The sequence below is a fragment of the Acromyrmex echinatior genome, chromosome 16, assembly GCF_024713525.1.
Source record: "Acromyrmex echinatior isolate Ae372 chromosome 16, ASM2471352v2, whole genome shotgun sequence".
Classification (NCBI taxonomy): domain Eukaryota; kingdom Metazoa; phylum Arthropoda; class Insecta; order Hymenoptera; family Formicidae; genus Acromyrmex; species Acromyrmex echinatior.
This window is the reverse complement of record NC_141867.1, coordinates 774,677-801,456: the sequence shown is the minus strand read 5'-3', so window position 1 is coordinate 801,456 and position 26,780 is coordinate 774,677. Positions and strand designations below refer to the sequence as shown.

Below are 26,780 nucleotides of genomic sequence, written 5' to 3'. Positions count from 1 at the left end.
TGAATCTTCTATCGAAGATAGAATGACACTTGTGTCTCCTATTTCCTGAAAGGAAAGTAATTTAAATCACACTCCCAGATTAAATTTAATTATAAAATAATATAATAATATTGTGTGTGACAAATGAGAAATGACAAATGAATCAGTTATATGAATATACTTGGCTTATTATCGACTATTAGTGTATTTTTGGTTTATTATAATATTACAATAATAATATTAACAATAAGAAACCAATTATTTGGATATATTTAGTATATATTTACTGTTGGCTTATTATTGACTTATTATAACATAATATAATAATATTAACAATAAAGAATTAATCAATTGGATACATTTGGCTTATTACTGACTTACAAAATGACATATGATAGTATTAACAATAACAAATAAATCACTGGTATATTTGATGCTACTTGACAATCTTTAAGCATAAAAAAATTAATCAATCAGAGTCTTTTATTTCATGAAAAGGAAGAAAATGAAGGATTTTGATTGGCACAATTTATTATGCATTATGTATTATGCAAGATTCTTACTTAACAATACAGATACAAGATACAATATCCACATATTTCCGAATCTTTATTCAAATCTCGCGAATCTTCATTGTTGCGATAATTCCCATTCGTTTTTCCTCCTGTTGCAAACGCAATCTATGCTAATACATTCGGATGAAGTCTCTGACGGCGTAAGCAAGTACATGAACAGTCGAGCAAGATTCAAGATGTTGAATCGCGAGGCGAGAGGATTACGGGCACCGTCAAGAGAAGAAAGAAGATGAAACAGGCAAAAAAAAAAGGACAAACTCACCAGCAAAGTCGTGCGCTCGAAACGTCAAGATCCCAAGGTTCCGTAGCTCCAAACTCTTCGGCGTGACTAGACGAAGGATGGGACGCGGGAGGGACGGGAGACCGATGCACCCGCGGTACTCGGCGAGAGGCGGCGGGCTGCTGTAAAATGCAGTTACGCAACACGCAACTGGTGGTGCACACGCGACGCGCGATCGATCGAAGGCAAAAACGTCAGAGTGTCGCGACGGACGTCACCGTCCTCGTGTCGTGATCGCCGTCGTCCACGAATATACGATTATCGAGCGTATCGCGACGGGAAAAGAGACGAGCACGCGGACTCTTTGAACGCGCGGCAGGGAGAGACAGAGAGAGAGAGAGAGAGAGGGGGAGAGAACGCGAGAAAGAAAGGATGACAGATCGGAGCGAGAGACAAATTCGCGTCTTCGAGAGAGAAAAAGAGAGAGAGAGAGAGAGAGAGGCGTGCTAGGGGCGTCACTCACGAAGCACCGCTTTCACGCGCCGCGAGAGTAGGGCGCTCCTCCAGCTTGACAGCCGAGGCAAAAATCGGCAAAATCCACAAACCCAGCGTAGCAACGCTCCGCTCGCTCGCTCATCCGCTGCACTGTTCACGCACCGCGCCGCGCACTGTCCGAGCGCGTCTACGTTCACTTCGCTTCGCCGAGTCTCGCGTTCGCGCGACTTCGGCCGCGCTCGGTTCGCGACCGAGCGATTTGGTGCGAACTGCGATGTGCGATCGCCGGTGCCACGAGCTTTCGGAATAAAAACCGCAGACTTCTTTTTTTTTTTGCACGACGAACAATGCACAAAGAAAAGTATGCACGTAAGAAAATTAATCAATCAGAGTCCGTGGAAAGGAAGGAAATGAAGGATTTTGATTGATTCAATTTATTACGCATCATGTATTATGCAAGATTCTGTACTCCCGCCTTAGGGTATATTCACACTAACTTGCACGTAACATATGTATCAGAAAATTATCCAATCACATTTTTCGTACGATTTTATGAGAGAGGTGCGATTGGATAATTTTCTTTATGCATACGTTTACGCGGATACGCAAGTGTGAGGATATACTCTAAGTTACTCTAGGTAACGCAGGGTAATAATACTAGTGCTGCCATCTCGAGATGGGCCGACCAACTAATTTATATTACTTACGGTCGATATCGTGAACTGTCGGTACAGTGATAGATCCTTTATCTTCGTTCGACTCTTGTCACGAATGTTTGAATTCGCGCTCGAATCGACGGTTCTAATGATGAATTTATTACGCGAATCTGGGACTGCACGCGTATTCTCGAAAAATATTGCATACGAGAATGAACAAAAGTACTATAGCATATATGTATATGTTACATATATTATAATTTCTCTAGTATCTTCGTATGGGATATCTTCGAAAATAAGGCCCCTGCATCAATATTTTTTCGCGCTCTGATCTTGTAAAAATGTGACTATTCTTCTTCGTAAAATGTAAAAAGAAATTTGTTTAACTTACAGATGTAACTTCTGATATCATCCTTATTTATCCGATGTCGCTGAAGATTTTTTTAAATTCAATCTTTCGCAAATAAAATAACCTCGCACAACGTCCAGACTTTTTGCATAAACGTGTTTATTAATATACTTCTTTGTAGATTCAGTGTGTTTCTTTCGATCGTTCGATATTCGATAACGTGAATACAGACGGATAAACTAGACTTTCAATTCCGGATCGCATTTCGATAGACTACGAAAATATCGGGCCCTAAGCGTTGAAATCACCATGTGACGACCGACTCGGTGATCTCGCCAGAGCGAGCTTTCGGCGCGGATTTTTGGCGTTCAAGTCACTGATCGGTCGCGATCGTGCGCGAGGTCCATTTAAATCGCGGTGTCGTAATGTGATGTCCTCGAGATTGTCGCGATAGGAGATGCTTGGAATAACAATTCTCTCGAATAATCTAATCGTGGAAACGATCGATCGCTTTAACGCTTTATTACTTTCAGAATTTTTAAATACGATTGCACGTTAAGTATATTATTATAACGGACGTAATATATTACTGAATTTAGTATAATGAAAAATATATTTTTTTATTATATTACATTATGTTATATTACATTATTATATTTTTTATTATATTTTTTCTTCATTACTTGTTTTTTTTTTATATATATTAATTATCTTCTCTCTTTATGTTTTTTGTAATCATTGCTGTTTTTTAATCTTGTTTTTTTTTTGCATATTCTTAGAAGACTTGTCTTAGAATGTTAGTAAATGCTTTATCTCTGTCTCCTTCCTGTTCTCTTTTTGTTTCACCTGATGAAATACCGTTTTCTATAGTTGAACACTTTTGAAAACAAAATAGGTATATGGTTTCTATTTAGTTGAAAATAAGAAAAAAAATTCTAGTGCCGTCTGTTGTTAGGAATAAAAAGCAGACTTATTTACAGAAAGTACAACAAAACGACTACAAAAGAGCAAACGATAAAGGTAGAATAATAACTATGATAAGATATGAAGCCCACAGTACTGATCGCTCCGATACTCTACCATTCAAAAAAGTAGGTCGGTAAATTCAGAGCAAAATGACGCGAGAGTCATTAGCGGTGATCACGAGGAGAATATTACGGTCCCACATATATCCCACACGCAATAAAACTTGCAGCAGGCATTTAAAAGTCTAACAAAGTGAGTCATGCGAACCGAGTATTGCTAATGTTATCAAGCTCGTTCCTTGATCACCCATAGCCCAAGTAGAACACAGAAGTCATGAGGATATCATCATGACCTCATTTGTCACTCATAAATCAATTTTTAGGTATCAAATGACGTTCTGTGATATCATTATGACTTGATTATGACTCCGTGTTCTACTTAGGAAGTAAATAGTATGTCCCAAGGATAAAAACATTAACAAAAATCAAAATGACTATTTTAATTCGTAACTTTAATAAATAGTCAAATTTTATAACCAAAAATCATCATTTTGATTTTCATAGCATTAAAATAAAGCATCATTATTTGAGATTTTCTTAACTTGGTGTACGTTCTTTGGATGTTCACTTAGTTTTTTCACGAACTCTTGGACTTTTTTCGTGTAAAACGTAGTTAATGCGATTGTAAAAGTAGTCAGATTTTTGCACTTTCGAATCATCAAAAAATATTAGGATAATTTCGGTCAAATTTTAATTAATGTAACCAGTGATTCATTTGTCGAAAATAATAGGTATCTTAATATTTTTAGATAGATCGAATTATCTTAATGTTTTATCGTTTGACAAACGAAAAGAAAGATTAGATTAAGAAGAGCATATTATATTTTTAACATTTAGCTACAAACAATTGATCAAAAGTGATCAAATTCCGATCAACTTACTCAACGATTGATTGAACTATTAGGTGTTGGAATTAATTCGTAGCGTTTTTAATGAAAGAATGTTATTTATTTCACATGAGCATTAAAAAATACATTAATGAAAGTACTTCCCATCACTTGTAAAACGCTACGAATTAATTCCAACACCTAATAGTAAAATTGTTTGCAGCAACATTTCTAACTGTGTAATTTATCGCTTTTAATTCGACTTTACTTTTCATGGATTAAAGTTAAATAATGAAAAATTCTATCTGCATTAAACGAAATATCATTAATACTGCTTTATAAGATAATTGCTTATGTTAATTAAGATTTAGAAATTATCCTGAATTAATAGCTAGTTGAATTAATCGGAGCTTTGATAGCTTTGTAGTCGTTTGTATTCTATATTATATATATAAAAAATAAGATCGAAAATTGTGACTGATAGGAATCTATTGTATTCACCAACGACAGTGCCTATTTTTTCCAAATAAAGAAATCATTAATTCTTATACTCAGTTGAAGAATGTTTTACGAATAGATATCGAACGGCTATAATGAATGCATTTCAAAATATTTTATTATGATGCTTTTATTATATATTTACCCCTTTTATCATTTACATTAAGCGCTGAAGTATGAAATCCCGTGATAACGTTAAAATGACATTAAAATAAATAGTAAATAGAATGATTAAAAAGTGACTTTATACTGATAATTTTGAAGTCATTTTGATATCATGATGACTTGTGTTCTGTTTGGAAATATCCTATTTATACTCTTTGTAAGAAAACTTTTCTATTTGTTCTCATCGTTAATAAATACGTCTGATGTGACGTCCATATCTGACGATTCTTCGAACGCTAATGATTACTTGTTGCTTAAGCATTAATTATCTATCTAAACTGTTTTTGTCAGGCGAGACACAAGGAACAATTTCAACAATAATCGTATTGATAAGAAAGCAAGAAAGATAATATAGGTATTCTTTCTTGCTTAGTATTCGCAAAAGTATTATACCTACTTCTGAAAAAATTCAGCATATATATTTCCTTTTTGTTATAATTCAACCTACCCTTCTAATGTAATGTCTACAGTACACTGATTAAGAAATAAGAGTAAAAAATTGATCAATCATAGTCCAATGTAAGAAGAATAATTGACTCTGATTGGTCAATTTTTTACTTTTACTTCTTATTTCGTATTTTGTAGACGACATAAAAAAATCAATCGAGATAAAGTTGGATATAATATATCCCAAGGAGAATAAGAAAGTCAAAACAATGTCAATTTGATATCATATTTGATTATCATGATTGATTATTGGCAGAATTTATGGCATTTTTTTCATCATGACTCGGTCGATATGACATTATTTTAACTTGCTTGTTCTCCTTGGAATATATATGTTATATAAAATATATATGCTATATAAAATAACTAACAGACGACGATTTAGATATTTTATGTAACATGAATGTTATCTGGGATGAAGTTTATTAGTAGAGGATGAGAATTATTTGCAGACTGTCCTCGTAAACATAGGTTTTTTTTTTAAACAAAAATTATGTGGGAACGGATACGATTTATATTTACTCTATATCCTTTTTTTAATTCTTAGGACTAGAAAAAGATATAAATTAAATTAATAATTAAAATTAAAGTTAATCTGCATATTTTAATAAAAATAAGCATTAGGATTCAACAATGATCGATAAAACTTCTGGGTTATCAAAAATAAAGAAAGAGAGAGAGAGGAGGGGAGAGATCATAGCGTCTTCCACCGGAAAAAATAGAACAACGCTGCACCCTGTAGTTGAATACAAATCAATTTGCACTTAAATTATTTACTTTAACACTAAAAATATATAAATCAATTTGCATTCAAACCAGTGTTTGCACCAGTGTTGCGCTAATTTTCCTAGTAGAAAATGTGAGGAAATGCTGTCAGAGAGGATTGTAGGGGTTTTTAGCTGCTTTGTTTTTCGTCGCGAAAATGGCTCGTCGCGCCATCGGACGTCACGTGGCCGTACTATCAACCGCTGTAACTTCATCCCCCCTTGAACGTTAAACTCCGCCGGGCTCGCCGGTACGTCTCGGCCGCGTTCAGCTCGGCTCGGCTGGCTCGGCTCACAGCGTGACAGCTCAGCTCTCGGCGGAGCTTGAGACGCATCGAAGATGGCGACTAGAGGGTAGGGTCGGGCCGGAGACGCGCATCGCAAGGCAACCTCTTCCCCCCGATAGAGACAGCCGTGGAGTATCGGGGCGAGCCACCCGCTCGGGTCGAGTCCGGTGAGTAAGCAAGCCACGTTCGCAGAATCGTTTCGGATTGATTGTGAGTATCACGTGTGCGCGCCTCGCACCTGTCGGCGGGTAACTAACTATCGGCGGGCGGCGCGATCGACGAAATCTCGCGCGATCCCCGTCGTGACTTTTGGTAAGTTCAATGCGCACAGATCAGCACGGATCCATGCCACAGCGAGAAACGGGAGCGACGCGCGCGTGTGAGTGCCGCACGCAACGTGACATGACGTGACATCCGTGCGTTCATGTGCGTCACACACGCTTGAAAAGCCTAATCTAAACTAACGGACGAGGAGAAAGATCGGAGGAGGTCATTCGCGTTACCGAATCGTCAGCTACGCCGAGGAGCAGAGCGGAAAACATCCGAGATCGAACGTAACCGATCTTTATTATCGGAGAGAGAGTAATGAATTTTTAAAAGCCAAACTTTCTTACTTTAATGACAATTCTGTGATTCGTGGAACACTTCTGTAGAATCCGTTTTACTTTATTTATGTATAATTTATTTATTTACTTCGTGTTACAGTTTGTGTAATGCTAAGGAACAATGGAACAACGTTCCTTAATTGCTATCAAATTATTGTGAGAATATCTTACTAATTACTCTCTTTGTTATATTGAAAAAAAAAATTACTAAATCTTAATACATAATTCTTGTGGAATAATAACTTATAGCAAATAAATATTTACTCAACGAAAAAAATGATAATTATGATAAAACGATTATTAATCAAATTAATAGTCCTTGTATCAAATAATTATATGTTTACATTTAGTAAGTATTTATTTAGAATATTGAAATAAATATTTATTAAAATTTAGTATATTTTTTCTTCAGTGTATCTTTGTAGACTAAATGGTCATTCTATGTTTAAATAAGTTATTGTTTTTAATATGTTATTAATGTACACGATAAAAAACATTTCATGTTTGCATTGAAAATAGTTCACTCGAGTCCTTGTTAAATTTTTGTGTTGAATTTTTTAACATATTTGAGCGTTAATTTAATGCAATTGTTATTTACACAATTTATTTATTAATATTCGGCATTTTTTAGTGTCAAAATTACATAATTTATGAGTAAGTGAACAAATATCACAGAAATAAATGTGTTTTGAAGCATAAATTTTAAGATGAATGAATAAAATATGTGTTAATTTAAAAAATATATCATAAATGTTAATTTTACTAAAAAAAAATATGCTTCCACATATTTTATTTTATTTTATTTACAAACTGTCAATATTATTTTTTGTTTCTTTTTAAATAATATTTATGTTACCTTCTCTAACATATTTTTATCTTATGTTAGATCGACAAATTTTTTTCCAACGGTGTATAATTATATCAATGATATATATCATTAGTCGATTCTAGTGTTAAATTTCTCCCCCGATGTTGCGTTAAAATTTGTATTGAATAGAATTCTTTATAATTCAAACTTTCGTGAGAAAACTTGACGTCTTCTCGAGTTGCAATTCCAGCGCGACGCAATTTTGTTAACGAAGCATTGCCAGCGCTTTATATTTCTCGTTAACCGTGTCTCTCTGCTCCTCAGGTTGCTCCACTTTTCGCCCGCAAGCATTACGCCGTTGTCGCACGCCTCGCCGTCAGCGATGGTGACAAAAATTGATCGGTGCGGTTAGCAGATCGGGTCACGTAAACGCGCGAGCTTTCAATCGCGCGATGTAAATGCGCCTCCGCGATCAATGCCTCCGCTTCGTGTATAAGGTGTCCCGCCGTCGATCGTGTGAAATTTTAATAGACCTTTAACGCATTCGCACGCTCCGCTTCCCCACGGTGGAAACTTTGAAAAAAAATTTACCCTCGAGAGACCCTTAAGGTCTGAAGAATTCTGTCGAACGCGAAAGAATCGTGGATTAAGCTTCAAAATGAAACGAACAAGAAATAATAACATTGTATTTCATTGCATAATATTATATTGCTTAGAGTCAAATTAAATCTAGTATTCGATCATTATTTAATTATTCGAAGATAATTTTTGGAATATCAATAATTTTGATATTAGGTAAAAAAAGGTCATGTTCATTAAAAAGAGAAATCTTATATCTTTTATTACGTTTATCAATACTAATTGTTAGAAGTTTTCATAATAACGATAAATAACTAATCACACATCATATGCATTTATATCGTAATTCTTAATGCTTACTTATATAACATCTCCCTTTTATTATCTAACATTCGTAAATATTTATTATTAAACGAGGCTGGTATTATATCGATGGGCTTCCGCAATTTAATATCGAATAATATGATGATTGGAATTAGCGAAGAATTGCCTCCGGTATCTCTAATTTCTTTCAGATCTGGTGGTGGGTTCCTCCGGTTTTCCGCTAATTCAAGATTCCGTCGAGGTGCGCAGTGGTTAAAACACTAACTCACACATAATCCGCTCGTCCTTCATTTACGTTGATACCTAAATAGCGATTAACGCGCGTTTAACGTACTCTCGTTCGCTCGTCAACGTCTAGTCAGAAGGATAGAGGAAAAAAAATGGAAGAAAGAAGAGAAATGAATCGGCGAAAAAGGAAACCGTGACGCTCTGATCGAGATAAGGGTCGACATATGCGAGAAACCAAGCCAAAGTGTGTAAATATAGAAACAAGATAGCTAGGCTGATTCAGAGGGATCTCTCGACGGTCATCTTCCTCGTCGTGATGATATCGTACTAAAAAAAAAAAAAAAAAAAAAAAAATTCAATTCCGTATACCAAGTTCCTCCACATTTCCAAAGAAAATCGACATGTTCGGAGTAACGAAAAGCAAAAGCGAACGGTCGCTTGAAATTGAATTTCAGAAAATCGATTATGAAGCTTTTATCAACGTTGAGTAATTAGAGATAAGATAGATAAGAATCGAGAGACTTAATCGAAGTGTTATCCAAGTGCCATTTGAGTATTAGAGATTACGTTGAAGTGCGACAAATTAAATGAAAAATAGTGCAACTGGCCTTTTGAGAAATAATCAACAGAAGAAAATGAATTCGAGGATATCGATCGGCGACACGACGGCACTAAAATTGTGACGAGGTAGTCGAGTTCTCTGGTAACATCGATGCAGTGTTGGCCGGACGAGTCAGCGTTTCCAACTCAGCGACCACAGAGAGCGAGGAGATTCCCTTTCGTTGAAAAAGCCTTTCGCGATTTATCATAGTTTTTGCACAAATCGATGGTACTGAAAGAAAATGTTTCCATTTTCTATAGATTGTTTAATCGCTGCTTCATTAAGAAATAGAAAATGCATAGTCAAAGAAATGAAGTTCTCAAAGAGAATTTACATTTTGATGTAATGATTTTTTTCTGACATTTATTAAATAAATATGCCGATAATTATAACTGATATTCCATTATCGGAAAAATTAATAATCGATTGAAGCTAATATAGCGATCAAGTTATACATAGAGAAAACAATAAATCAATCTAAAGGAGAATATTCTATGGAGATTCAAACGCCACTTACATATTAAAATTAATGAAAACCAAAGAAAAAAAAACGGGATAAGACGCGAGATACGTTCCAAATTTTCGATTCTATTCGGAGCCCCGGAAATGAATTAGCATTGAAGTAGAGCGACGGTAAGTGCTCTGTTCAGGCAAACAGCAGGGTGAAAAAGGTGAGAGGTCGCAGACGGCAAAAAAGAAAGAAAGAAGGAAGAAAGGAAGGAAGGAAGGAAGGAAGGAAGGAAAAAAGGAAGGAAGGAAGGAAGGAAGGAAGAAAAGAAGGTGATAGCGGAAGCAAGACTAGAACCCGTCTGGAAAAACGCGGAAGGGCGACAGAATCGAGGGGGTTCAGCTAGCAGGGGTGGAAGAGAGGAAGAGGAGCACCGGTTATCGTCGGGAGGGGTTGCATCGGAGCTGATATCGACCGAGGATTGCGCTTGCGTGGAAAAAGGCGCGAGCGCAATTGTACGGTCGTTCCCAGAGAGCAACGGCGCCCTCCGCGTCGAAAGAGGAAAAGCCCTCCTGTTCCCCGTCGTCAGTCGATCGTCACGTCGACGAGAAACGGGCTGCTACTACCACCATTCGGGGAAGACTTCCGGTTTCTCCTGGCAGAGCCGGTAGAGGCCGGGTGTACAACACGGTGATTCCAACGCCCGCACTGGACCGTACTTCCGGAAGCGAGCTGTCCGGGCGCTCTCCTCGCGGAGAGCTCGACTCCGCTCGGCACCGCGTTGTGAGTTCGTCATCGTCACCAGGGGACGGAGGACGGGGGACGGGGAAAACCCGCAGGCGGTCCGAGGCGGAGGGGGGTGCAGGCGAAGTATATCGGGACGATAAGAGCACGATAAGCGGACCGCGTTTTATAAACGCCTATGCGTGTGCGCACCTCTTCTCTCCTCTCCGCCTCTCTTGTTCTCTTGCTCTTTCCGACCTCGTCATGCTGATAAAAGACGAATCTGGAGTTTTCCTCGAGAAAGATCGCGCCGCTACCAGTTTGGATCTGGCAATGCCCCGGTGCTGGTCATTAAGACAGTGCGGCTACTCTAGAATGGATAGCTAAAACTGCTGGATTTTTTCAAACTCTTTACTTTGTCATTGATAATGATCGGGGTCACGGTCGCATCCCGCACATCGTATTCGATCACCATGTTCGGATTGTGAAGCGACATCGATGCCTAGCGACTTCATTCGGTTTGATATGGAGATACGTAAATTATATGGATAATAAATTCACAGATTGAATAATTCGCCATTAGTAGAATCTCTTATATTGCATCGAACTTATATTGCACGTTGTCGAATGTACCTATTGACATGTTTCTTCGAGGTAGCAGCGTATGCTTACAAGTTTGATCGAAGAAAGACGCAATGATCAATGTGAGTTATTTTAAAGCAGGCGATCAACACGTACATACAGTATGCAGAGATAATCGAAGTCGAGCGTCGAAGTCTCTCGAGGCGTTATCAGAGTCCGGGCTGCCTGGACGCACGGCGCGATGATTAGCATGCAGCAGCAAACGATTTTGAATAATGTAACCGGGCCAGAGCAGCCACAGGAAGAAGTGCAGCTGACTGAATTGCTCCCAGTAAAGCAATCGCGTATCAGAGAAAATGTCTTCAAGGATACCGACGCTACCGACGCGACCGACGCTCTGAGGGCACTTAGGAGTCTCTCGGGCGATTGCAGCGATGGCGATAGCTTTAATCTGCGAGAATTCAACTTTTGCAAGAACGTCGAACAATTGGAACGTCGGAGCAGCAAGCATGGCAGCAAACCTCGACGAGTGGAGGTTTGTCGCAAAAAAACGAAAGAAATCAAGAACAATGTTAAAAACGTAGATTTTTATGAAGAGAAAAACAGCGGGGTGGCGGAGAAGAAAGTGCGTAACAATAGCAAGATCGCTCACGTGAAAGCGCCGAAAAGGAAACTGACGAGCTCGTCAAGCAAGAAGAAGGATGACGACAGGGAAAGTAATTATGGAATGAATGAGAAATCGATTGGGAAGAATACTACTGAATGCGACGAAGAATTCGAACATCACTGTGACGAGGAAGATGAGGACGAACAATTGTACTTGGACCTGGAAAAGAAAGACTGCTTTAAGGACGAGATTTACGTATATAGACGGGAACCGTTGGATCCACACTCGAGTTTGGAGCCAGAGGAACTGGGTGCGATCAATCGTAAGGATTTTTGTGAGGATTATCCCACCACGGATGGAGAATTATTTGATGGAAAGGGAACGTTCGTTGAAAAGATCTCTGACGTAGAGAAAGAAAAATTTAAAGCACATGGCATTACTGAGAAAGACATTCCCGAAAAGGAGCTGAGATTAAAGATCGACGCCATCATTCAAGCGAATTACTTGCTCGAGCGCGAAAATAATAACGTTGTGGGTTCCGATGAATCAAAGATCAAAATCGTAGAGCACATTGGCACCTCCTCTGCTGCTGCGGAAACGAAGAAGACGAAGAGAAAGCGAACTGATCATGAGAAGACCAGACAATTGAAGGATCAACAGAATTCTCAGAAGAAATACTGCTGTGTCGTATGCGACGCGCGTTTCAAGGGTAGCGGTGGTTTGCGAAATCACTACAAAGTAGTACACGGTGCTGGACCGGTGTTCAAGTGCGACGAGTGCGGTAAGGAGTTTCCACTGAAGGAACGGTTGAAACTGCATGTGCGCACACATACCGGCTTCAAACCGTACAAGTGTCCGGAGTGCGATAAAAGTTTCGCGCGGGGTGGCCAGCTGGTACAGCACCGTCGCACGCACAGCCAGGTCAGACCGTTCCACTGCAAGCTGTGCTCCAACACCTTCACGTGCGCGGCCAATCTGTCACTACACTTGAAACGTCACAACGGCCAGAAGGATCACAAGTGTGACCTGTGCGGACGCGCTTTCGTGCGACGCGACGCCCTGAAGAAACATCTGGAATGCCTGCACCGTGACGTCAAGTCATTCCTCTGCGCTATCTGCAACAAGACCTTTAAGGGCCACCTACCACAACACATGAGGACACATGCGCGCGACCGTCCGCACGGCTGTGCTACGTGCGGCCAACGATTTGCTCAAAAGTCCCAATTGACCGTGCACCAAAGAACTCATTCTGGCCAGCGGCCATTTCGTTGTCTAGTCTGCTGGCAAGCTTTCGCTCATTCGACCGCTCTGAAGCTGCACACTCGACGTCATACCGGGGAACGGCCGTTTAAGTGTCCCGAATGCAATGCCGGCTTCACTCAACTGCCACATTGGAAGAAGCATATGAAGTGCATACATGGCAGGAGCGATCCATACGGTTGCAAGCGTTGTAAGAGCTTTTTCAGGATTAAAAGCGATCTGGAAAGTCATGAGAAGACTTGTCATCCAGAGATGGAGGTGGAGGATGACGATGGTGGCGTTCCGGCCGGTAAACCGGCTGGCTGCTCCGAGATCGTCGAGAAGAATTCTGTCACTGCGAAATATAAACTGATGACGGTGGAGAAGATGCGGTTGCTATTGGCAGTGCTGTTGAAGAGGATCAGTAAGCAGGAACGGTTGGACGAGCTCGGCTTCGGTAAACGTCTTATCGACGACGTTCTTCAGGATTCTCTGGTGAATGCTGGCAAAGAACCGGTCATGAGGAGCGGTTTGTCCGAGCTTGAGGCTCTCACTCGAAACTTAGAAATTTTTCTAGAATGGACAGTACCGAAGGAGCATTGGGAGAATTTCCGTAAGATGAAAAAATCGCCCGAAGATATTTTGGAGACGCTCACAGCTACGTAAACGTTTATCCATTAATAATAGTTTTTTTTTTATATTTTACCCCTTGCGTAAAGATTAGAAAACAGTGAGATAAAATCAATAGTATAAAGTCATCTCACGTTTTTCTACATTCGGTCTTAACTATATCAAAATTTACATCAAAATTTAATTATTTTGTCCGACTTACTCTTTTTCTTAATATTTTTTTCATTCAACTTTACACGAGACTTTTTATCTATAATTTTTATGTTTTTTTATTCTTTTTTTTTACGTTTATAATTTATAATTTATAATTATAAAAATCTTTTAAGGAACGAAATAGAATGCCGGGCATTTGCAACGCGGTCATGACATGATCTCTATTCATTACCTTTAATTATGAAGATTAATGACAATTTTCAAGAGAATTCTATATATATATATATATATATTTACTCATTTCTAATCACATCAATCGAAGATAAATCAAGGTGATATCGAGGAAGTTTCCGTGTGATATCTGATCTAATAATTAACGAATGTTAATTTCTATGGTGCCATGTGTCATAATACTTGCCATACTAAACCAGTGAGTAGACCGTGTGATTTAGGGGAGCTAAGCAAATCCTTTTATTTGATTGTAGCGTAAGATAAATCGCATCGGAGTAGAATACGTATTGTCGAATTTAATTAATGAAAGCCAGGCGTGTTTCTCTCAAACGACGGGAACAAACTGCCGCGCTTCTTCGGCGACTGAAGTAGAATTAGACGTTCTCTTGCCATATTTGTTAAAAACACGCATACACGTTGGCGAACGACGGAGAATCACTTTAACACATACATTTTAATTATAAGCACGACTGTTCGTCAATCGTATAGATACCAAAAGAAAACCAGAAATGAGGCTAGCACGAGTCATTTGCAATTATGTTTTTTCATGCGTAATCGTTATATTATCCTATATATTTATAAAGACATCTATATACATATCTATATATATATATACACATACACATTTATAAATTTAATATTATGAGATTTTGTTATATATAAATGTGTTCACGGACGCGTCCGCGGAAAATTGATATTCGACAGTCCTGCGCGACGTTCCCGTTGTAGTTGATACTATTATTCGTTATTTATCTCACTTATACATGCACTCGCGCGTAACTGAGGGCTTGATTGGCCGCGGATGAGTAAACATGTTGGCGTGCCATCATTTTAGATAGTCATAGTAAATGTGAGCAGACAATAATGAACGAAGGTTACAAGTTTAGTATATATTAGTCATTGAAGAGAAGAAAGATATATATTATATCCATATACACACACATATATATATACTTATATACATATATATATTGGTATTAGATGAATATATGCTGATGGAGCCGCGAGGGGAGAGGAACATATTATCTTTTTTTAAATTGATTCTAAAGATGCTAAATTTCAGAAAAGTAATAGCAATTTATTTTACCTCGATGAACGAAAGTCGAATTTTACAGTAATATAAATTTACTGTAATGTTAAATTAATGCAAATAATTCTTTTTATAGACGAAGACGTTTTTGCTAGCGCAAAAAATCAAAATTGACTTGGTATTCTTATACGCAAAGTTCCTTTCCTCGACGTACCATGAGGATATTTCTCAATCGTGCGTTTGGATAAAAATAGTAAAAAATATTGCAATTGGAGGTGCTATTTTATGCGATATAATCGTTTGCAATACTTGAAACTGTTGCTTGAAAAGAAATTTGTTTTCTGAGCTTTCTTTTCGGCGCGCAAGTATAATCCAAAGACTTTGTTCCTTTCATTGCCAAATATATCGTACTGTATGTATCGTTACGTTTTATATAATTTCAATTTTATTATTGTAGGCACCGAGATATATTTTGCGCCTGTAAAACAAGAGAAAAATAAGGGAGCGATATGAATAACGTGTGACGCACCTTAATGTATTAACATGAGTCCGAATGTATTGACGTATACAGTGACTTAGCATTTTCAAATTTATTCGAAAGATCGAAATCTATACTTCGGTTGTGGATGCAAATGCGGGTCGGAGTGCACTTTGAATATAGATCGAGGTCGGAGAAGAGCCATTTCGAATGGTCGACAGGAAGCGTAGCTTCTCACAACGAAATCCACTAACTCAATGATTTTGAGTTATGGTGCCAAATCAAATAAATAGCGCTCTCGAGAATGATTGTCTTGTGTCTTTCGCGAATTTTTTTTGCGTAAGATCACGGAAATTAATATTCGAATCACATTTTCTTTTCGGCATCGATGAAATGGGAATGCTTCTTTTGTTTTCCTTTAGTGCCATAAACTAAACATAGTCATATTTGTACATTAATATAATGTGCGATGTGTGGGAGAAAACAATTTGAATAAATACGTTTCTTTATTTGCTGGTTTCTTTTCTTCGTTAACATCACTTCCCTTTTCATTTTAATGAATAGAGATTAATAATGCGTTCCAATACATCATTATAATACATCGTTCCAATACATCATATATATATATATATGTGTAAATATTTGTATAAACAATGATTTAAATTGTTTTATTTTTTCACACGCTATTTGTATAATTGCATAAGAAAAATATATCAACCTAAAGTAAGTAATCTATAAAAAAATATGTGTAGCATTTATCACTTAGTTATGAGATTCACATAAAAAATCGCGATAGAAAATTTATGTATAATTATTATTGAAAATATCTTCAAATATCCAGTTAAATATAAATGGTTGTCTCATATCCACTTGCAAACCAGTAATATGTAAGCTCTGAAATAATTTTTATATATTTAAAAATTTACTTTTTATTATGCCATTTTATTTTCATTGTTATTCAGGTATTCATCATTATTTAATAAAACACTTACCGATGTGGAAAGATTAAATGAAAATTCTATCTCATTATTATTTAGGAACACTGTGATGACTGGTCGTAATCCAAAAATCTGTACTGTTCCCAGTATTACCTCTTCATTAAAAGAACCTTTATCCATTTCCATATTCAATAAACTTGATTGATTTGCAATGAAAGACAGCCACAAATATTCTTTCTTTTTTATGGAATCTATACATTAAAAATAATTAGCAGTCAAGATACAATTTACAATATACAATCATTTAATACAAGATATGTTTTACCTAAGCTATCACCATCGTCCCAATACAATTCTCCTATAGCATTTTTAGTTTCATTCAATGTTACTATTAATTCAAAATTGTTTTTTCTGCTCTCTGTCGTTGTTACACCCGGTTCCTGTGCTGGAAGAATCGAACCTGCACGAATCAATAATGGTATTTTGTCAATTGGTGCAGGGAAGGTATAATATTTTCCAATGGAGAAATAGGAATTGAAGGTATAATAATCATACCACAAACCTCGTGGTACATAAACAGTTACCGCAATTTTGTTCTACAAAATATAAATCAAAATGATTAATTAAATATCACAGCGTCTCATATTATGTAAATAAAATTAATTAATGACATACCTCTTCGAGAACTGGATTGATCATAAGCGAATTTCCCCAAAGAAATTGTTTATCAATATCGTAAGTTTGCCGATCTTCGGTAAATCTATTAACATTCATTATATATATATGTATGTATAAAATGTTATTCACAATATAGGTACAATACAAAGCATAGACACGTACTCAAAGAAAAGTGGCCGTACTACAGTTTCTCCGAATTTATGTGCTCTGAAGAATAAGGTGTACAAATATGGTAAAAATCGATAACGTATTTTGAGAGAATTTTTTGACGATTGTACAACCAAATCGCCCATAGCAACTGGATCTTGCTCCTATGTACATGTATATTAATATATTTATGTATTATATTAAGAATATTTCAAATTCAATAATTATTATTGAAATATTTATATTATATATCGATGCGACACTCACAATTGTATCATCGGAATTATGATTTCGAGAAAATGGATAAAAAGCACCAAGTTGCATCCAACGATTGCACAATGCAATAGTTGTGTTTCCGTTAAAACCGCAAATATCTGCGCCCACCATTGGAATTTGGTAAAAATTGAATGACAAAATAGCTGGAATACTCATCTTTAAATCATGCCTGATAAAATAATTTTTTAATTAGTTACATAATGAAAGTATGATGAATCTATTAAGATGGATTCTAATTACCATGATGAATAAACGTCACCCGTCCAATGACCCGCATAATGACCATGTCCTATCCATGTTGAACGCGATATTATAAATGGTCTCTTTAGTCTAATTTTCCTAAGAGCACTGCACATAGTTTGAAATAGAATAAATTCTTAAAAGATAGACCAATCATAATCTGCTTATTATTAAAATTACAATATAAAAATATATAAAGAAAAACCGATCAAAGACGAGCTAATAAATTAGGATGTTATAATATCAATTAAATTTAATGTTTAATATACATTAAAATAAACGAAACTAGTTTTAACTTTACAAGTCTTCATCAGTCGCATAAAGTTTACATTACAAATTAATTAAAATATAAATAATCAAAAATCAAAAAAGTAAAAAATCACGAAAAATTATAACAATTACATCCAATATGCAGTCAATCCATAATCTCGCAGACACAAACACGATGGATTATTGCGTTCTTAACTGTTGCTAGCATTAGAAGTAAAAAATTTTTACCATATATATCTTATTCCATTGATTGGTCATAATTTATATATGATTGTTCGTCATTTCATTTTCCAATTGTTGACAATATCTGATGTGGAAATTGTACCATAGCTCTCATTTGTTAAAATCGATTCATTAAAGATTGAAATTTTAACTGATCAAGAGAACAATCAAGTTTTGTTCGTAACTACGAGACATTATGGATTGATTGCACCTATACTAAATATAATATCAATATAATTTTCCGTGACTTTTTATTCTTTTTGATTATTTATATTTTAATTAATTTGTAACGTTAACTTTACACAACTGATAAAGATTTGATAAAATTGTATCTAGTTTTGCTTATTTTAATGTATATTAAATTTAATTGATATTATACAGAGTATCTCAAAAATAGGTGGCCAAACTTTAGTATCATATTCTACGGTCTCTAAGAATGAAAAAAAGTCTGGAAACTCTTCTTGAAATATAAACACTTTTTGTTTATCTCAAAAATTTATATGGACAGATATCACATGAATATTATGGTAAAGTAAATGATACTATTATGAAGGCAGTTTATCGTAGTAAATTAGTTTCCAAACGTTGCATAGTTAAGAGAGAGAGATAGTGTTATTAAGATGATTTATTCCAATATCGTGGGAATTTCAATTGTATGGACGAACTAACGGAAACTGCAGAAAAGCTCAGTGTATTTTGTATCGTAAAACTTCGGCAAAAGACGATGCTTTATAAAGAATACATTTAGTTTCTTCAAGTAAGTTACAAATCTTTAAAATATTATCTCGCAAACATGGTATTTTTATCTTAAAAGGAAAGAATTTCCGAGCCTATATTTATATGATCTTTTTTCGTCCTTAATTCTAGACACAATGTGAAAGAATAGTAATAGCGATAGAAATAACACAATTTCCTATCAGAAACTGTATATTCCAGTGTATCTGATTTCTGATAGGTTGAAATCGTGTGAATTATTTCTATCGTTATCGCTATTCCTTCGCATTGTATCTGGAGCTTTAGGAACACTAAAACATGATATCATCAAAGTTTGACCATCTATTTCTGAAATACTTTGTATTAGCATCCTAATTTATTAGCACGTCTTTGTGTGTGGTCGGTTTTTTTCTTTATATATGTTTATATTATAAATCTTAAATTCTCTATAAAAGTTGAAAGAATATAGATTAGTTTTTTTACTTACTAATTTGTGGTAATCGCTTGACTCGTTCCATAAGTATTGTGAAGATTATAATGAGTGCCCAAATAATGTTTCGCATTCATGCAAAAAGTTTTCGTAGCGAGCAAACCGCCAACAACATTGGGAATATATTCGGGATAATCTAAATTATTATGTGTACAACCATTCTTATTACCATTGTAAAAATTGGCTGGCTCGTTCATATCCTTGATTGAAAAATTTAAAGTAGTTTAAAAAATAATAATGAAGTAATATTTTTAACAGTCGATACTTACAATCCATGCACCATCGTACGTAAAATTATTGTGCATATCTCCCATCATATTTGCATAATAGATCATAGTTTTAGGATTTGTGAAATCAGGCCATACCGTGGAAAAAAAATTCCAAACTTTACCGATGAAAGGTTTGTCGGATTCACCATCTTTTACGAATATGTCTTGTTTTATTCCTTCGACGTAAGGCAGATAAGAACCATTATCTTCGAAAGCAGATATGCCAGCATCAATTAAGGGTATATAATGCATTCCTATCTAAAATAGAAAATAATTGCTGTAATATATGTTGACTTATCGATTGATAATCTTTTATATAAATATACTATACCGAGTGAATTTCTTCTACAAATTTAGGTAAATCTTTAAATTTCTCTTTATTATATGTAAAATCATTATTTTTGTCCATATAATCCAGATCATTCCATTGAGTATCCTATAAATACGATAAATTCATGATAAATGGTGTATAGCTTATATTTTGAAACATTTTAAAAACATTATAAAAGTAGACATTACAAATGGGATTCCAGCTGTTCTCGTCCTGTTCCATACTGCTTTAGTATTTTCCAACGATTCATATCCATATCTAATCGATGTACAAAATGTTAATGTAAAATCGCATGTTGAAAATATTATTTTATACTGATATAAAAAAATACCTGCATAAATGGAAACCAAGCGACCAATAAGGCGGCATAAATGGTTTGCCTACAATTTCAGAATATTGTTTCACTACATCGGCTGGAGTCGGTCCCAGGAAAAAGTAAATATCAAAAATACCACCGATTGTTCTAAACGTTATAGCCGGTGTAGGCTGCAGTATCACATCTAAAATATATAAAATTATTTGGAAAAGAAAATTATATGTCATATATCTGTTTTAGAAAAAGTAAAAAGCGTACCCATAGCATTACTGTTTAGAAATAAAACTCCATGAGCCATTCCAGATTCCTCCATAACAATATAAAATGGATGAGATCCATACAAATTTGCCTAATTCGATAAATAGAAAAGATATTATTTGCAATATGCAATAATAATCCATTTGTCATGCATATGATAAAATTGAGCAACGTACATTTTCCATTGGCGCTTGATCTAAATTAAATAGAGTGAAAATTTGCCAATTAGTATTTAATTTTAAGTTCGATTGATGCCCGCCAATACCATAAATGTTACTTGTTGGTAACAATGAGCTTATTTGTAGAAATTGGTCAGCAAATATGAAACCTCCAATCCCAATGGAATTAAATCTGCATACAGAGTATATTAGAAAAGTAATTTAAATAATTTTCATAACTTTGTTTAGCAATCAAAATTAAAAAACTTAATTTTTACGATTCCATTAAAACCTTACCCATTAAACATTAACTAACTTATACATCAACTAACAATAATATGACATCAATGTTATAATTTCACATTCAATATAACTGTTACATACAACATGTCACATTATACTTATATTGTTAAGTGTGAAATTATACATTAATGTCATATGATGCTGTTAATTGATGCTTTTACTGAGTATAGATAATATTCTGAATACAACATACAAAGTAATTTATACTTACAGTGTTGTGCCATCACTGATTCTATTGACTTTAAAGCCAGGTTTTATATCATCAGTATTAAATTGATATTTCGTGTCAACAACTTGATATAAAAATGGTTTCGGATCCGATCTAATTGGCCATGGTGGTTCATATCGCGTTTTAATGGGATCATATATCTAAAAATTATATGTTATTCTTTTATTATAGTGTGATTCAAAACTTAAGCCACAGTGGCACACGATGCTTTTCCTGCTAAGCTAGAAAACAAGCATCGTGTGCCACAGGCTTTAAATATAATAATATTATCATACCTTCACACGCAGAATTGAGCTGTTTATGCTTGTGGCTTCTATCTTGACAAGGGGCACATTGTTCTTGTACACAGATTTTTTTTCTTGACTGAGAAAACCCAAGAAATTACTTCCATCCTGACTGCGGTTAATATATTTATACAGATTCCATCCATCAGGATAGAAACAGTAAGGAATATCTAGCGATACATCTTTCTCATTTTTATTATTCTTACGAGGATTCCAACAACATCCTCTATTTATGCAAGAAAGTTGCGATGCTCCATTCTCTGGATGACAATCAAAGCGTAATATTTCAGGAACATTGCTGCACTGCTTTAAATATATGCATATAATATAATAACACAATAAATACAAATATAAATGACATAATATGTTATTTGTTTTTCTTATAATAAAGACTATAAAGAGATTTAGATTTTGCTTACTTGAGCATTGTTAAAAGCTGTGTTTTCTTCAGATAAATTACTTTCTTCTTTCAAAGGCACTATTTTACGATCATATGTTTCTTGTTCGATGTATATATCAGGAGTATCCACTAATATATGCTGATATCTTGTCTCCTCAATGCTATCATTATTTATATCAATCATAAATTCCACTTCTGCATTGTAACTATTCACAGTACGTAATGGATTTATAATCGCATATAATAATGGAAGACCGAGATGACACAACAATAAAGCCGTGATGAGACCTAAGAATAACGTTATTATTATACGTTTTACATTGTGACGTTTATCAAGATTCAACTCTTCTTTTTCATATTTTTTCATTGATGGCTCATAGAATTTATTGTTTAATGTTTTAACCACAACGGTATTAAATTTCTCCATAATTTTGTTTGGACGATCTTTGGTTGCACTGTAATATCCTGATTTTTCAGAAACATCCTGCCCACTTGCTTCTACATCAGCCATTCTTCAAATCCTTGATTAAAATTCTGTTGCCACAAATAACTCGTGAACAAGTTATCTGAAAGCGATAAGAATTATTATGAACAATTTACACGTGAACATACTTGTACAAAGACTACACAATCATTACTGTCAGTAGAACAAAATAATAATGTTTCTTTAACCATGTCTAAAATTAAATGGATATAAATATATATATTTAAATGAGTATTTTTAAATGGACTGCTTTTGAGCAAACTGTAATTTTTTTCGTCTTACTGATAATGTTATCGTCCTAATGCATGTATTTCTACACGAAAAATATATTGCGTTTTATATTACGCATTTTAATATATTCCTTATAGATATATTCAGATATATTCCTTATAGATATATTCAGATTGATGTAACCTGTAAATAATCGGAATTATACATATTCGTTGCACAAATATATATTCGTTACACACTAGACTTCTGAAAATAATATTTCGTACTGCATATATCACTGTGCACAAAGAACTTACAGTATTATTTTCGAGCACAGAATCTCGCGCTCGGTTCTGAATCGCCGCACTTTGTCGCTATCACTGGCTGCTGTGTATAATGAACATCTGATCTTGCCTCGTGTGTATTGGATCTTATATTTTCACGCAACGTGTGCATCAGACATGTATCATGTGTCATCTTTGTTTAGATTATTGAACTCGTAATGTAATGGAAAGTTTTCAGGAAGAGATACTTATCGATATAGAGAGAAATCATTCTATCTTCATTCGATATTGAATTAAAACAAAAATAGAAAATTCTTATTGATGATCCATGGTGGATGTATCAATAATGATAAATCTTTTTACATCTTTAATACAATACAACAAATCTTTACAATTTACATTATATTACTTTTACATTATATTTACATTATATGATTTTTATAATATATTTATATTATATTATACTCTTTTATATTATATTACAATATTCCAAAATATTCGAAAATACATAAGAAAATAAAAGAAAACATAACAGAAAACATTGTTGTAAAAATTATAGGCAAATTTGTAATCTCTCTTTGTTATCGGTGTTATACGCTTATCAAACATTTAAGAAAAGGTCGTTAAGTAAAGCTATCTTTAAGCTGACAATGAATCGAAATTCCGATATCTGCTTATCAGTGTTTTATTAAAATTTCACGTTATACATTTATCAAAAATACTTATATCATTATATATTGCTCATATCTTTTTAAAGTAATGTAATAAAGCAAATAGAAAGTTTTGTGTTACTACATCTTCTTTCTGATAAAAATAGCAAAGCACAGAAGTTCTAAGATGGAAGTTACATTAACACAAAATGAAACTTTATGATAGATTTAATCAGCAAAATAAGTGAATATACAAATAAATTTTTATACAAAAGATTTTGCGTTATTACTAAGAATTATTGGGACAATTCTCTTTTTCTTCTTCACACTTTCGAACAATACCTGAAAACAAAAATATTTTTTTGTAATTCCCATGAAAAGTCAAATAAATTTTCTTCCAAAATATATTAAAATCTTACTCTTGCAAATTTCGTTCAAAACATTAACGGTTGGCGAATCTGGTATTTCCGTCAGAAAATTTTTACCCTCGTCGCAACATCTAGCTAACAACGGATCTAAAGGTATCGAGCCTAAAAATTCTACATTTAATTCGTTCGACATCGTTCGTGCTCCACCTGACAAAGCTGGGAATATTTCTGCAGTATTCTGTGTACAAAGATATTTCGTTAATCATATTCTTTCATTTGTTCTTTTGTTCTATTCACATTGTCCTTACTTTGCATTTAGGACATACGAAGATACTCATGTTCTCAACCACACCCAAGATTGGAATATTCACTTTTCTGCAAAAGTCTATTTCTTTCCTGACATCTAAGAGAGCAACTTGTGGAGGTGTCGTGACAATTATGGCACCTGTTATGCCGGCACCTTTTAAATATGACGTAGCTGACAAATGTTCGTCTGATGTGCCAGGTGGTGTATCCAGAATGAGATAATCTAAGCTACCCCAATCAACTTCTGACAAAAACTGTCTAATCATACCTGAAGATATGCAGATAAATCTATTTACAATGAAAATCATATACATTAATATAATAAGAATTATAAAAGATGAAATCTTAAAAGTACCATTCTTCTTTGGTCCTCTCCAAATAATTGCATCACTTGGACTGCTGAGCAAAAAACCAATCGACATTAGTGATAAGTTATCCTCGATATACTAAAACAAAATAATATGTAGTGTTATATAATATTTTTTAGTGATATAATAATTCTGCTTCAAGGAGTTTACTTACTACAGGTGACCATCCTGATCCACTTTGATGAACTTGTTCACCAAGTGCTCCCAGTACCCTTGGCTGCGATGGTCCACAAATGTCAATGTCCAGTACTCCTACCTAAATAAAATACACAAACAAAATTTGAAATGTCTCTCTAATAAAATTTATATTACCAAATTTTCCAATATATTAGGTGTTGGAATTAATTCGTAGCGTTTTTAATGAAAGAATGTTATTTATTTCACATGAGCATTAAAAAATACATTAATGAAAGTACTTCCCATCACTTGTAAAACGCTACGAATTAATTCCAACACCTAATATATCACAAAGATTAATTAAATTATATTTGATGTTGTAATATTTATATCAAAAATATAAATACAGATACAATTTAATTGTATCTGTATTTATATCTCTGAAATACTAAAATACTGACTTGAAATACTAATAATAAGAATGAGAATACTAAAAGTCTGATAATCAATAAGGAACTGGCACTGGCTGATACGATATACATAGCCATTAGTCGACTATAGATATTCTCTGTCTGAGGTTATTTCCTACAAGGTAGCTGCTAGGCGTTCACTATGTCAACATGTACATTGAAAATCATATGGATGTACTTGGAATGGGCAAAAGAGTGAGTTATTATATTAACTTGCTTTTTAACTTTATATGTGAGGTTACTTATGTGACAGTAAAATATATGGTATCTATGTTAGGCATGGCATAATATACATAGAACATATGAGATATAAAAGATAAAGAAATCGAGTATTTGTTCCAAAAAATGTTTATATTACACAATATTTTCCTTTTCAGTTATGATTAGTTATATGCTTACATTTTTGTCAGGATTATTTGTTGCAAGACATCTGGATAGTAATGATGTCACAGTACTCTTGCCTACTCCTCCTTTGCCTGAAAGCACTAGCAGCTTATTCCGCACTGAAGTAAGTCTTTCTTTCACAAGCGCAATACCAGGATCTGACTGCTTGGTAGCTCCGGAAGAACATAGCGACTGATTCGGGCATCCTGCACAAGCTGATGCTTTGCCAGCACTCTCACTCTGGGTTCCAGGACAATCTAAAAATTTCATAAGTTTCTTAATATTTGAAGTACTTTCTATATATATAGGCCATGTTCCAAAATTACTGCTAATTGAAAATATTACAGTTTACATTACGTGCACTATAAATTTTCAGTACTGACAATTTTGAAACACAGCCATAATAGAAAGGATTTGGCAAAAAAAGAAAAATGATGATTCACACATAATATCAATATGACAAAAGGTAGTTTATTTTATTACTTTAAGTAAAAACTAGTTAGTATATTTAAAATGTAACATTAAAAAAATATTATTAAATGTAACATTAAAAAATAAATTATACGCTTCATAAACAATGAATGAAAAATATCAAAATTAAAATATACAGTACTGTTCTAACATAACCTTTAATTCTGATTCACATTATAAGCATAATATAATATAATATATACATATAAATGATACATATCAATAATTATGTAATTTCAAGAATATCAAGTTTATACGTCTTTAATTAATTTAATTTATTTTTAATACCGATTAAAATCATATTGAATATACAACTCACGTTCGGGAACCTCGCTAGGTACATCTGCCATGTTGGATCATTAATTTTTTTCTGATATACACATTGATAATTGTATAAGAATATAAAAAAATTTTTTCAAAATGCACTACCATATTGTTATATTTTGTTTTTTTTTCAAGAAGAAAAAATAACAAGATATAACAATAGAATATTATTTTATCATAATGATTCAACTAGGTTAATTTAATTTTTTTAATAAACTTTTTCTATTAAAAAACATGACTCTTTTATTTTAATTTCTTATATCTCACA

The 26,780-nt window shown here is 34.5% G+C and overlaps 5 protein-coding genes across 12 annotated transcripts in view; 2 read left to right on the top strand and 3 right to left on the bottom strand.

Moving 5' to 3' along the window:
• Positions 1 to 1,500, bottom strand: part of Ntan1 (N-terminal amidohydrolase 1) — a 56,609-nt gene extending 55,109 nt beyond the window's left edge. For 2 of the 4 annotated variants that reach the window (XM_087414576.1, XM_087414577.1), the window contains exon 1: positions 817 to 1,500. The gene's annotated coding sequence lies outside the window, so the exon portion shown is untranslated. The remainder of the gene's footprint in view (positions 1 to 816) is intronic. The other 2 variants (XM_011054470.2, XM_011054469.2) reach the window with 2 other exon arrangements.
• The window catches only part of LOC105145114 (tektin-3), a 158,984-nt gene that overhangs the window by 129,555 nt on the left and 2,649 nt on the right, over positions 1 to 26,780 (top strand). Inside the window, exons 1-2 of one of the 3 annotated variants that reach the window (XM_011054478.2) lie at positions 25,917 to 26,006; positions 26,094 to 26,183. The exons of 1 other annotated variant lie outside the window; for it this stretch is intronic. Coding sequence is in view for 1 of the 2 variants with exons in the window: in XM_087414575.1 (XP_087270701.1) it covers positions 25,484 to 25,528 (45 nt within the window). In the remaining variant the exon portion in view is untranslated. Of the gene's footprint in view, positions 1 to 25,097; positions 25,529 to 25,916; positions 26,007 to 26,093; positions 26,184 to 26,780 lie in introns of those variants that run through there. One more of the 3 variants, XM_087414575.1, reaches the window with a different exon arrangement.
• Positions 4,763 to 13,759, top strand: LOC105145109 (uncharacterized). Of its 2 annotated transcripts, none has more exons than XM_087414571.1 (2): positions 4,763 to 6,454; positions 8,795 to 13,759. In XM_087414571.1, exon 2 carries the CDS (start codon positions 11,427 to 11,429, stop codon positions 13,695 to 13,697), a length of 2,271 nt encoding a protein of 756 aa, XP_087270697.1. In that variant the 5' UTR covers positions 4,763 to 6,454; positions 8,795 to 11,426; the 3' UTR covers positions 13,698 to 13,759. The 2 variants fall into 2 exon arrangements, with proteins under 2 accessions (XP_087270697.1, XP_087270698.1); XM_087414572.1 differs by lacking the exon at positions 4,763 to 6,454 and adding an exon at positions 6,461 to 6,599.
• LOC105145111 (lysosomal alpha-glucosidase) lies at positions 16,041 to 23,306 on the bottom strand. Of its 2 annotated transcripts, none has more exons than XM_011054473.2 (19): positions 23,088 to 23,306; positions 22,843 to 22,974; positions 22,096 to 22,642; positions 21,668 to 21,982; positions 21,375 to 21,532; positions 20,879 to 21,053; positions 20,703 to 20,793; positions 20,460 to 20,628; positions 20,317 to 20,386; positions 20,129 to 20,233; positions 19,798 to 20,055; positions 19,526 to 19,728; positions 17,833 to 17,940; positions 17,584 to 17,761; positions 17,332 to 17,480; positions 17,167 to 17,251; positions 16,817 to 17,087; positions 16,546 to 16,742; positions 16,041 to 16,447 (listed from the first exon to the last, which is right to left on the bottom strand). In XM_011054473.2, the coding sequence occupies exons 3-19, from the start codon at positions 22,585 to 22,587 to the stop codon at positions 16,355 to 16,357; spliced, it is 3,117 nt and encodes a 1,038-aa protein (XP_011052775.1). In that variant the 5' UTR covers positions 22,588 to 22,642; positions 22,843 to 22,974; positions 23,088 to 23,306; the 3' UTR covers positions 16,041 to 16,354. The 2 variants fall into 2 exon arrangements, with proteins under 2 accessions (XP_011052775.1, XP_011052776.1); XM_011054474.2 differs by having other exon boundaries at positions 21,668 to 21,979; positions 23,088 to 23,302.
• On the bottom strand, positions 23,724 to 26,623 carry Nubp1 (NUBP iron-sulfur cluster assembly factor 1). The gene is made up of 7 exons (XM_011054479.2): positions 26,508 to 26,623; positions 25,733 to 25,974; positions 24,901 to 25,002; positions 24,734 to 24,824; positions 24,381 to 24,646; positions 24,124 to 24,310; positions 23,724 to 24,046 (listed from the first exon to the last, which is right to left on the bottom strand). The coding sequence occupies exons 1-7, from the start codon at positions 26,536 to 26,538 to the stop codon at positions 23,994 to 23,996; spliced, it is 972 nt and encodes a 323-aa protein (XP_011052781.1). The 5' UTR covers positions 26,539 to 26,623; the 3' UTR covers positions 23,724 to 23,993.